General features: G+C 44.8%; 1 protein-coding gene across 1 annotated transcript in view; it reads right to left on the bottom strand.

The window, feature by feature from the left end:
- Positions 1 to 13,409, bottom strand: part of AR (androgen receptor) — a 252,096-nt gene that overhangs the window by 130,779 nt on the left and 107,908 nt on the right. The window contains exon 2 of the mRNA XM_083372317.1: positions 9,919 to 10,079. Within this exon, the coding sequence (XP_083228443.1) occupies positions 9,919 to 10,079 (161 nt within the window). The remainder of the gene's footprint in view (positions 1 to 9,918; positions 10,080 to 13,409) is intronic.

Here is a 13,409-nt window from a genome sequence, read left to right as displayed (position 1 = left end):
AACTCATCAAATTTGCAGACGACACCAAGCTGGCAGGAATAGCCAATACTCCAGAAGATAGGCTTAAAATACAGAAGGATCTGGACAGACTCGAACACTGGGCGCTATCTAACAAAATGAAATTCAATGGTGAAAAAAGTAAGGTTCTACATTTAGGCAGGAAAAATCAAATGCACAGGTATAGTATAGGTGGTACCTTGCTCAATAGTAGTTACTGTGAGAGGGATCTTGGAGTCCTAGTAGACAATCACTTCAATATGAGCCAGCAGTGTGCTGCAGCTGCCAAAAAAGCCAACACAGTGCTAGGCTGCATTAACAGAGGGATAGAATCAAGATCATGTGAAGTACTAATACCACTTTACAATGCCTTGGTAAGGCCACACCTGGAATACTGCATCCAGTTTTGGTCACCACGATGTAAAAAAGATGTCGAGACTCTAGAAAGGGTACAGAGAAGAGCAACAAAGATGATTAGGGGGCTTGAGGCCAAAACATATAGGCAACGGTTGCTGGAATTGGGTATGTGTAGTTTAATGAAGAGAAGAGTGAGGGGTGACATGATAGCAGTGTTCCAATATCTCAGGGGCTACCACAAAGAAGAGGGAGTCAAGCTATTCCCCAAAGCACCTGAAAGCAGGACAAGAAGCAACGGATGGAAACTAGTCAAGGAGAGAAGCAACCTAGAACTAAGGAGAAACTTCCTGACAGTTAGAACAATTAACCAGTGGAACAACTTGCCTCCAGAGGTGGTGAATGCTCCAACACTGGAGGTTTTTAAGAAGAGACTGGCCAGCCACTTGCCTGAAATGGTATAGGGTTTCTTGCCTGAGCAGGGGGTTGGACTAGATGACCTCCAAGGTTGTTTTTTATTATTATTATTATTATTATTATTATTATTATTATTATTATTATTATTATTATTATTATTATTTTGGCTGCCGGTGGACTGATGGGGGGGGCTGGGTTTGCGGAAATGGAAGAATTACTTTGTGCTTTGCGCAGGACCTTCAGATTCTGCTTGACTTTTCTGCATCCACTTTCCCTCAGTAAAAGTGTTTTTGATTAATGTCAATGGAGTGAAGAGTTTTACTTTCCTAAGGAACCAGTTGGGGCAGGTCCTTACATGATTAAACTGAACTTGTTCCACAGGAATGGAAAGAATGAAGCCATGATTTTATTATTCCCTTTACAGTAGTAGCAGTAGTAGTAGTAGTAGTAGTAGTAGTAATAGTAATAGTAGTAGTAATAGTGTTGGTAGTAGTATTGCACCTGATCATCTGGTAGCTATTCAGCTTTTCTGCTTTTCCCTGGATACTCTGTAAAATGACTCTGGAAGAGGAATCTGGGAAGAGGCTGATATCTTTTCAGCATAACTGTTAGGATCCCAATGTCAAGCTCCAGATGAAAACCCCAACTAAGAAAAACATTAGCCATTGCCTTCTCTAATGTATACTTTACTGAGCAACAACAAACAAGTAGGATTAAAGTGAAGGCTAGCTCTGAAGAAATGGCAGGAAGCAGGTAATTAAAAGAACAAATTTTCTCCTCCCCTCTCTGACAGGTCAGATCCCATTGTCCAATGCATCTCCCGGTAATTATTATAAGGAACTTCAGTTCAGTTCGCCAAAACAACTCTTCGACTCTCACGGTGATAAGAAAACCTGCGGATGCAAAGTTCTCCCCGTGTCTCTCTCTCTCTCTCTCCTCCCCCCAGCTCTGTAGGCAAGCTAGAAGCATGAAGTGGTCCTAAAGGCAGCAAGTTTCATAGCCTGATACCCAATTGTGCCTTTGCAAGAAACCTCTACTCCCCAAAATTTTGTTAAATGCAACAAGCCAGATTTAGTGCTGGCTCCCCTGAAAGCTTGGCATTAAATGGGAGTGCCATAAAATGAACCTGGATGCTTCTCTGCCCTTCAAATAAGGGCACAGGTAAAACTCAGTACTTTTGTCTAAAAAAATGGGGTTGCACCCAGGCTCTGCAAATGGAAGTCCAGTTGAAATCAGTGCCACACAGCAGAGGTGGGCATGGATTAAGTCAGGGGTAGGCAAACTCGGCTCTTTTATGACTCATGGACTTTAACTCCCAGAATTCCTGAGCCAGCTGGCTCAGGAATTCTGGGAATTGAAGTCCATGAGTCATAAAAGAGCTGAGGTTGCCTACCCCTGGTTTAAGTGAAACCAGCCCAGTCCTCCCTTTCCAAGTATGCCTTGGCCTAAGCACTATGATAGGGTGTTAGAGGAGATTGTTTGAAGGCAGCTAGTTACCTCAGTTTATTTTACAATGTTTGCAGTGTGTGCCAAAGAAGATAATGAAAACGACCCACACTCAAGAAATGATCAGAAGACAGAAGACACACAGAAAAATAGCACGATCAGTTGTAAATGACTGAACGGGAGACTTTTGCATAACATACAGCTGCTTAACGCTGCCTATTTATTAAATTTATACAGCTGCACATATCACAAGAAGTGACTCCAGATGGCATATAGCAAAAAAATCTAAAAACCATAAATAATGTTAAATACGGTCATTTTCATTTTAAAAAAGTAATCATACACAAGACATTTGCCAGCAATGGAGCCACCTCAAGATCCCACCAGTCCCCTGAGAGCCCCTGGCCTGATGACACAGCCAGGTCTTGAAGGACTTCCAGAAAATAAAGGGGGAGGGAGCTGACCTTATTTCTGGGGGAGGGGAATGTTCCAGAAGGCAGGTGCCATGGCAGAGAAGGCCCGCCTCCTTGGGCCTGCCAAGAGTGCTTCCCTGAGAGGTGTGCCCTGCAGCATCTCTCTCTTGCCAGATCTGAGGGAACAAGCGGATGACATCCAGGAGAGGCAGCCCCTCCCGGCCCCATGTCATAAAGGGCTTTCAAGGTCAAAATTAGCACCTCAAAATGGGCCCAGAGGCAGCCTGGCAAACAATGCAGCTCACGGCGCAGAGGCCCACATTCTGCGCCAGCTGAAGCTTCTGGATGCTGTTCCAGGGTGTCCCCAGGTATGCCTCCTGGTATGAAAAAAGTCTGCCATCCTATAAGCTGTGGGTACCCATCTGCCCTTACTGGTAAAATCTGTTTCCTGACTTTGACAACTTGACATGATCCATTAGGAAAAGTTTTCCAGAACAGGTTTATAGGAAACATCTTCCTACCAAATCAGACTTTGGTCCGTGCAAACTCAGTTCTCTATATTGGCTGGCAGGATGTGGGGCTGGGCTCTTTCCAAGCTCACCTACAGATGGCAAAGATCCCACTTGGGAGGGTTTGCATACAAAGCAGACCCTAAGCTCTGTCTCTTCCTTGGATATGTGGCTTCCCTAAGATGTGGAGCTGCAGACGGCCATCGGTGTGCTTGCTAGGTAGGCATTCCTTCTCTCAAGAGACTTATGGAAGCAGAAGGACCCTGCCATTGATTCTGCGAGACACAAGATTTTCTTCTGATTATGTTTTTTCCTGCACTATTTCAGGGACCTGTACACTGGCACACAAGGGAGAGGAGGGGAGGATTTCACTTCAGGGCTGTATAAGGCACACCAGAAGTGTGGAAAAAAGATTTACAACTCACAGCTCTTATGAGTCCCAAGATAAGCTCCTTTGAACCTGCACAGCCTGTTATTTATGTTCTCTTGTCCAATACAACAACTTTTTACTACTTTGCTCCTCAATAAAAACCATACAGCTTTTCCTCCCAGTTACAAGATGGATAAGAATTTTCCTCATGATTAAAGAATTACTTCTGAAGTCTTAAAAAAACAGAATGAACAACAACCCAAGGAGACATTCAGAAAGATTAAAGTTATCTCTCCAGCAACTAAATATAGACAGGTCTGTATCTAGTTGCGTGCTGAAAATAGCAGGTCTAAAAGGTCTTCCAACTTCCAGTCACTATTCCACTGCCTGGTGATTCCTGACTCGGGGTGCCAATTCTTTCCAGGGAAGGACAGAGAGAACCTGCAAGTAGGCAGTCTCTCACTAAGGACTATGACACTACAGAACTTACAAATCCAAGAAAAAAGAAAAAGAAGGTCTTAACCCAAGGCCTTGTATACCCAGATCATGAAAGGCACATAGGTCCCTAACTCACTGCCCAGGGAAAGAGGCAGGGATTCAAGGCCAGTCTAAAGGATGACAGTACTGAGCCCACTTAAACTCCCGGGAGGTGCGATTCCAGTGGGGAGGCACTAGGACAGAGAAGGCATGTTGCCTCTCGTCAAATGAAGCTCAGGAAGAGGGCACATTGAGGCTTGTCTATAAATAATATGTATTCTTGACCTCTGTAGCGTCTGAGTATAATAGGAGTGCCTTGATATAATCCCTTATGTGGGCTCCTACTAGTATTCAGTCAAGTCTCTCATCATCTTTCTCCACCAGCACCCTACGTGGCCTTTTCTTTCTTTCATTTCCTGGACCTCCTCACAAAACCAGAGAGCCCCAAGGACTGGCAAACAGGGAGGCACCAATCCAAGGCTCTTGAGACACACCTATTCCAGGTGGTAACTAAGGCCTCAGTCAAACTACCCACCAGATCCCCAGGAAAACTGCCAAGTTTCCTCTTGAATCCTATAAAAGGCCCAAATTAGGCTTATCAAATGCTTTGACAACTACAATGTGCAAGTCCATGCCTTTGAGGCAAGGAAGGGTGGAGATGATGACACAAATAGAAGCTGGAGAGTCAGCATTCAGTGCATGCACAGGTATTTTCTGAGTAATATCTATTACTGCCATTTGAAAAATAGATGCAGATGGTTGTACCACCACCCTGAAAATGCTATCACTGCCATCCAAATCAATTTCAGTAAAGCCACCATTTGAAGAGAATATATTTTGTCCAAGGCCTTCAATTTAACATTAAATGGCACTTAATGTGCTTATTCACACTTGCTCAGACACATATAAAGTTTTGGTCAGACATCCGAAGAAGTATATCTCTAGACATACGCAAACCTTGAAAATGATTTGGAAGAGACACTTCAGATCTCATATGAGTACAGCCTATAGAAGGAGCTCATTGTCTTTCAGGATCTTTCAGGAAGCTGGTGCTGTGGTCATTTGAGGCTGACACACTTCATTCAAGTCTTTTTCAGTGTCTGTAGTCCTGATACATACATACATATGAAGCAGTGGGGAACCATAAGGTACTGTCTTAGGCCCAGGGCTCTTCAGTATCTTCATTAATGTCTTAGATGAGGGAATAGAAGGGGAACTCATCAAATTTGCAGATGAAACTAAACTGGCAGGAGTAGCCAACACCCCAGAAGACAAACTCAGGACCTAAAAAGATCTTGACAGACTTGAACAATGGGCCCTATCCAACAACATGAAATTTAATGTGGAGAAAAGCAAAGTTTTACATTTAGGCAGGAAAAATCAAAGATACAAGCACAGATTATGTGAAACCTGGCTCAAAAACAGAAACTGTGAGAGGGAACTTGGAGTCCTAGTGGACGATCACTTGACTATGAGCTAGCAGTGTGCGGGAGCAGCCAAAACCTATATAATCCTGTGTTGCATAAACTAAACTAGTAGACTGTGAATGGAGTATACTTTGATTTCAGTAAGGCATTTGATAAAGCAGACCACAATCTACTGCTTGGTACGGTAGAAAAGGGTGAAATAGACAACATCACCACCAGATGCATCTGTAGCTGGCTGGCAAACTGTACTCAATGAGTAGTCCTCAATGGCACTACATCCACATGGAGAGAAGTAAGCAGTGAGGTGCTAGAAGGTTCGGTCTTAGGCCCAGTACTCTTCAATATTTTTATAAATGACTTAGTTGAGGGAACTGAAGGGGAACTCATCAAATTTGCAGATGACACTAAACTGGCAGAAGTAACTAACACCCCAAAAGACAGACTCAGGATCCAAAAAGATCTTGACAAACTTGAACAATGGGGCCCTATCCAACAAAATGAGTTTCAAGTTGGAGAAAAGCAAAGTTTTACATTTAGGCAGGAAAAAAATCAAAGGTACAAGTACAGATTAGGCGAGACCTGGCTTAAAAATAGCAACTGTGAGAAGGACCTTGGAGTCCTAGTGGATGATCACTTGACTATGAGCTAGCAGTGTGCAGCAGCAACCAAAAAAGCTAATACAATCCTGGGTTGTATAAAGAGAGGCATTGAATTGAGATCACATGAAGTATTAGTAGCGCTTTACAAAACCCTAGTAAGACCACACATGGAATACCGCAGCCTATTTTGGTCACCGTATCACAAAAAAGATGTTGAGAGTTTGGAAAAAATTCAGAGAAGAGCAACTAAGATGATCAAAGGTCTGGAGACTAAAACATACGAAGAACAGCTGTGTCTGCTTCTTAGTCTAAAGAAAAGAAGAAATAGGGGAGACATGACAACAGTATTCCAGTATTTATGGGGCTGCCACAAAGAAGAGGGTGTCAGACTATTCTCCAAAGCATCAGTGGGCAGGACAAGAAACAATGGTTGGAAACTGATCAAAGAGAGAAGCAACCTGGAATTAAGGAGAAACTTCCTGATAGTGAGGACAATTAACCAGTGGAACCGCTTGCCTCCAGAAATCTTGAGCACTCCATCACTGGAGATTTTTAAGAAGAGGCTAGAGTAGACAGTCATTGTCTGAGATGGTATAGGTTCTCCTGCTTGAGCAGGGGGCTGAACTATTCTATTCTAAGCAGTAACTGTAAGAGGGAACTTGGAGTCCTAGTGGACGATCATTTAAATCTGAGCCAGCAGTGTGCAACAGCCACCCAAAAAGCCAATGCAATCCTATGTTGCATTATTAGAGGGATCGAATCAAGATCATGTGATGTATTAGTGCCACTTTACAATGCCTTGCTAAGACCACACTTGGAATACTGCATCCAGTTTTGGTCACCACAATATAAAATAGATATTGAGACTCTGGAATGAATGCAGAGAAGAGCAACAAATATGATTAGGGGACTGAAGGCTAAACATATTGCATATGGTTACATAATGGTTACAGGAATTGGGTATGACTAGTCTAATAAAAAGGACTGGGGTAGCATGGTAATAGTGTTCCAATATTTGAGGGGCTGCCACAAAGAAGAAGGCCTCAAGCTATTTCCCAAAGCACCAGAAATCAGAACAAGAAGCAACAGATGTAAACTAACCAAGGAGAAAAGCAACCTAGAACTAAGGAGAAATTTCTTGACAGTGAGAACAATTAACCAGTGGAACGTCTTGCCTTCAGAAGTTGGGAGTGCTTCATCACTGGAGCCGTTTAAGAAGAGACTGGACAGCCACTTGCCTGGAATGGTACAAGGTCTCCTGCTTCAGCAGAAGGTTGGACTAGAAGGCCTGCAAGGTCCCTTCCAACTCTGTTGCAGGTCATCCTCAACTTACAACAGTTCATTTAGTGACCATTCAAAGTTCGAAGAGGCTTTTAAGAAGAGATTGGACAGCCATTTGTCTCCTGCTTGAGCAAGGGGGTTGGACTAGAAGACCTCCATGGTCCCTTCCAACTCTGATGATGTTTTAAGCTCTTCCTTCCATCTGCGAATTAACTAGAGGGTCTTCCCTCACTGCTTACTCTTAATTCTCTTCTGAAATCCTTCCATGTGACATTTCCAAGCCAATTATGCCCTTTTTGATCTTATGCCTTTTTTGGCAGAAGGAGGGAATGACATCCAAAGGGACGAAAGAATTTTGCAAAGCAAGAGCACTGGAGATTTAACAGTACAAGTATTTGTTAATTACATAGGAGATGAAGAGAAAGTCATTAGGAAATGGTTTATAAATCCAGTTTGGTTTCCCTCTCAAAGACATCATAAGAAGAAAGCATTTTTACAGTCAAATAATCTATTCCTCCATCTCTCCTATTTCCAAAATATGGGAGATATTTATTCTGCTTTATGCTAATACAGAATAAAAGATTCCTGGTTACTCTTGGAGAATCACTGGATCTGACCCACATCCACTATATCAGACATGTCAAACACAAGACCCGGGGGCTGGATCCGGCCCGCGAAGTGGTTTCATGCAGCCCGCGAAGCCATCCTGGAAACAGTGAGGGAACGGCCCCCACTGCCTTGGCCCTGGCCCAGAGACCCTCCTTCTGCCAGAGACCCCCAGATCTGTCCCACTCCTGCCCAGGCCCCCATAGGCACCCTTGATGCGAACGATGTAGAGCTGGCCACGCCCACCCAGTTGGCCATACGCACTCTAGCCACGCCCACCCAGTAGGCCACGCCCACCCTGGCCATACTCACCCAGCCCCCTGAGGGCAACCGCAATGCTGATGCGGCCCTCAATGAAATTGAGTTTGACACCCCTGCACTATATAATATCAGAGCCAAATGATGCACAATATAGCCTTGAGACATTACAAGTGTCACTTTTCCTGTTCCCAGAGAAGAGACTAAATTGCTAAGAACAAAATAACACAGGCCTGATTTTCAAACAGAAAATTTTGTTGCTCACATTGTGAGAAAAGCAAGGAAAGACTTTGGTGAAAGACAAGATCCCAGCAAACAGATGTCTGACTAAATAAAGGGAGACAGAGGAGCAAAAAAGAGGAAGCCCCACTGGGAGCAGCAAACAGGTGAGACCAAAGACCTGTTTGCAGGTGATGTAGAAAATAAGTAAATCTCATGTTCCATTGAGGGCTGGACTTGGATCATGTTTGGGATTTTTTTTTCATATGGATGGGATAATTGGGTTATTACTTTTAATCTCCAAGCTAGATGAACAAAAAGCACTGCTGTTCGGACTATCCTGTCTTTAGCTACTTGAGATGGTCCACGTTTTACTCTGGGGCCCTGCTACTCTCTGCCAAGGCCATTCCACCAATCTTGCAGAAGGATCCTTCTCTGCCCTCTGCCACTTCACTGGGGACAAGCGGGCTAAGTAAATCAATCAATAAACTTCTTTGATAGCCAAAGAGGCAAGTCCGGTATAGTTCTCCCAGATGTTTGAAATGAGAGGCCATTGACATGCTCACAATCTGTGATGTGTCCAGAAATACAGAAACTCAAAGAGCTTTTAGCTTTTAGCAAATCCATCTGAATGGTTCCAGCAGATTTTGAATAAGTGTCTGAGGTACAATTACAAATGTTGTGCCAGGATTGAAGCAGAGAAACCTCCCTAATGATTGAAAGGAAAATATATCAGAGGGAACACGGCTGACGTCCAATCACAAGTGCATTGGCTGCTTGGCCAAGAGTGCTTCTTTGCTAAATGATATCATAAAAACCAGTAGATGACTGATTATTGCCAGAAGCCAATGCTTTAGTGGATGTTCATGTTAAGAGAAAAATTATGACTGATGCCGGTTAGATGCCCTCTGAAAATTGCAGCTGTGTTACTTTGATTTATAGCAGTACTTACATTACCAAATATATCGACATAGAACTGCTGGGCCCTTTCTCTTCCTTTAAAATTTAAAACTCAAGATGCTTTCTCTCCATTCAGCTTAACAAGGAATAAAAACTACACCAATCACAGAATTAAGAGCTGCCAATGGGGTAAAATCACCTTTGGGGTAAGCACAGTGAATTTATGATGTACTAGTTAACTATCACCCTGTTTTCATGGGGGGATATAATGAAAGCACAGTTCCAGTCCTTTCCCCAACACAATTCGTCTCATTTCTCCGCAAGAACAAAAGGCTGGGGAAAGTAAGGGGGAGGTGGAAATCTGACTGAGGAAAGCTGCCCCTTTCGCCCCTGGGGCAAGAGCCTTCTACCCTGGGAGATCTGTGGGAGAAAAAAAACCAGAGAACATGTGATTGGAGTGGACTATAATCCAAAATAGGCAGAGGATGCTTATCCACGGGCCCATCTCTGATGGTGGATGCGTCACACAAGCAAGCCGGATTCTGCAATATTTTAGTCAACAATAGTGTTTGGGGCGATCTTTCCAGTAATGCAGACCCCAGCATTCTCATTCGCCAATGGACAAATACATTAAGAATTAATTACCTTCAGCTGCCCTTTTGAAAAAGACTTTACAGCTTCCACAGGTCAGAGCTCCGTAGTGGCATCCTGAAGCTTCGTCCCCACATATCAAGCACGTCTTCTGGGGTGGGAAATAATAGTCAATAGGCAGAACGTGGTCCCTTCCAGTTTCCAGCCTTTGGAGGCTAAAGAGAAAATCAGAAAAAAAACATTAGCAGGTGATTTAGGAGAAGACAGCCTTTACCAGGAGTCCATATGCTTGAAAGTGACAAGGAATCACAGCTGCATCTCATCCTGCTCTAAGGGTTTCACAAGAATACAATCAGACTGAATCAGGTGGTTCTCCACCCCAGGGATTTTGGAGACCTCCCACTGGCCCAGGGCTTCCTTTAAGTACTGCCCTTTCTTGTGATCATTTAGAAAAAGGATTTCAGAGAACCTCCCATTACCTGAAAACATCTTTTGAGTGGCAGCACTAACCTCCCTATGACACAAGAGTAGAACTTGTTCCTTCTGAAGATAAAGTTTCAACTTGCCTCTCTCATAGTTTATCATTTTTTCTTCTGTGGCAAAGTTCCCTGACTCTTTAGATGTGGAGCTTCTGCCTATCGGGAGAAGTGCCAGTACTGCCACAGGTAACAAATACAATTTTACCATTTTATAGTACAGCCAAATATTAGTTCTTTGATATTAGTAATAAATGCATGTTTTCAACAGAATGTTGGCTATCAAGAAAGAAGGGTGTCTATCTTTTTGTTCTTTTTTCTTTCATAATTATTCACTACTCTTTCTTATTTTCTTTGTTTCTTTTCTAACGTTTATATAATTTTTAATCTTGTTAAAATATCTTGAATAAAAATTATATTAAAGAAATCATAACACAGGTCAGAGGGTAAAATATAAATTCATTTATAACCACTGTCAAAAAGACTTTTCTTTTTCTGTCCTACCTGTTCATTATTGATCCTTATTTCTTTTCCAGTATAATTCATCTTAAACATTTCTTCAATAATTATATTAAAAAATAAAAAATAATGCCCACCTTAACTCCCAAATTTACAGAGTGAAATACTTCCATTTGCTAATTACAAACTGCTGAATTCCACTCCGTTATCAACCAGGCCTGGGGCCAGGGGCAGTCCGCATGCTTAAAGCATTTCTAGGCAAACCAGTGCATCAGCCGAGCCATGCCTTACTTCATTTGTGACAGCCCCAAGGACGACCAAAAAAGCCATGAATGGACTGCTTGCGTGAGGACATACGTATCAAAGGCCGAGGCCCTGCCAGTGCTGCAGACCCGACGAAGTGGGGGGCAAAATGCAAAACTGCAGACCTCGCGATAGGAATAATGCAAAAAACAAGAAGAGGCAAATTCAAGCAGGACCCAAGCAGTACTTATTTCATGTTTTTGAGAAAAGTATGTGAAAGAATAAGTCTGAGATAAAAGAGTGAAAACTCTTGATATAAATTTCTGGTTTGGATGATTGAAAAACTTCACTTAACCTATAAAATGTCTACGTCGTCTCTGTTTTATTGAAAATTTTAATAGCCTGAAGAAATGGGCCAGATGCAGTTAAACAGTAAATGAGGGAGGGGGCTCTCCTTGCAGCTTTCCTAGCCAGGTGAAACCAGTCAAGGAGTCGTGCCATCTTCCATCAGATACTCATACACACACACACACACACACACTCACAAACATAGAGCCCTCCCTCTCCTTCTGGATGGTGGCGGTAGCTTTTTGGCCCAGACATCGGCCTCGGTTTTTGCCCCGCCGCGGTGGACTTGTTGGGGGATGCCTGAATTATTAAACTACTACTACCGGGAATGCCTTTTGCTCGCCGCTGTAACATCGTTTGGACTAGCGGGCGGGCGCTTGTGGGAGAGTAGGTTTTTGCCCCCCCCAATGGCAGCAGTGGCCGGCAGCCCGAAGATCGGCCACAGCCTGGCTTACTTCCTGTGCTGGCAGGCAGGTATTATGGCCGTTTTAATGCCCGGCTGGAATCAAGACCTCCCCATTGACAGTCTGGCTTGGGCCTGGGACCTGACCATGGTGGGAGGACGGTCTTGGATTGGTTATTGACCGCCCCACTGGTGTGAGAGACCAGTTGGGGTAGGCTTGGCCCGGGACTCCTTGCTCTGTCCACCCCAGGTTGGACTCCTCAGCCCGAGTGAGAGGACAGCTGGGGCTTCCTTTCTGATCGCCATCTCAGGTGAGAGCTGAGCTGGACTAGTGGACTGAGAGACATACCTACCGGACTCAATATTATTTCATCATTCCATTGAACTACCCATTGTAAATATTTCTAATATCTGCCCTATGTGGACATTTTCATTGTTACATGGTTTGTTTCCGTTATTCTGGAGCTGATCTGTATGCCCTCAGGGGGGTTCCTCCCTCCTGGGTACGACCAACCGCCTTTTTCCACACTCCCCTTAATGACAAGCCCAATTGTTGGGACTCCGAGAGGTGGCTGGGCTTAGATAGGGGCCTCGGGTTGAGACGTGTTAAGAGGCCCCTGATACATTTTTTAGCCAGTTATTTTAAAAGGTTAGGGAGGGGGAGAGATAGTAGGGTGGGGAGGGAAATATTAAGCGGCACTCAGTCTGGGCCTGTTAGGGGTCCTGATGGGACGGGGTTGGGGGTGAAGGCTGCTAGTTCTGTGAATGCTGGGGTGGGGCTTCAAATCCCCACGACGATAGGGAATGGCAGCAGGTGGTTGCACGGAGGGCCACATCAACATCTGGGATCGCGCCCCCGCTGTCTTCGAGCGGTGGCGCGCTCCGACCCTCCGGTTAGCACCCTTTTGCCCAGGGATGAGGGTGATCAGGCCCCTGAGCTTAGGCTGGTTTATTTTAATGCCAGATCCGTCATTAACAAGGCTCCCCTCATTCAAGATTTGATCGAGGAGGAATGTGCGGATCTGGCGTGCATCATGGAGACTTGGTTGGGCTCAGAGGGAGGGGTTCCTCTGACCGAGTTATGCCCTCCAGGTTTCCGTGTGCTACACCAGCCACGGGCTCAGGGCAGGGGTGGTGGGGTGGCGGTGGTTGTCTGGGAGACTTTATGTCCGCAGGAGACCACCATTGTCCAGATGGCCGGGAGTGAGTCCCTCCTCCTGAGATGGGGCCCTCGGGCTCAGTTGGGCTTGTTGCTCACATACCTGGCACCCAGCTGTGTGGCAACAGCCCTGCCCGAGCTGCTCAACACCCTCTCAGGGTTGGCGGTGGAGTTCTCCAGGCTTATAGTTCTGGGTGACTTCAACCTGCCTTCACTGGGAGGGTCGTCTGAGTTAGCTTGGGAGTTCATGGCTTCCATGACGGCCATGGGCCTGACCCAAGTAATTCAGGGCCCGACTCATGTGGGGGGTCAAACTCTCGACCTGGTGTTCCTGTCTGGACAGTGGTTGGATGATCTGGGAGGGGGTTCACCGGTCATTGTTCCCCTGTCATGGTCAGATCATCATCTCCTGCGGCTGGTCTTCCGTTATGCCACTCCCCACCACTGGGCTGCGGAA

Source organism: Vipera ursinii (assembly GCF_947247035.1).
Source record: "Vipera ursinii genome assembly, chromosome: 12".
NCBI classification, from domain to species: domain Eukaryota; kingdom Metazoa; phylum Chordata; class Lepidosauria; order Squamata; family Viperidae; genus Vipera; species Vipera ursinii.
The sequence above is the reverse complement of the archived record's forward strand: the minus strand, read 5'-3'. Positions and strand labels throughout refer to the sequence as shown.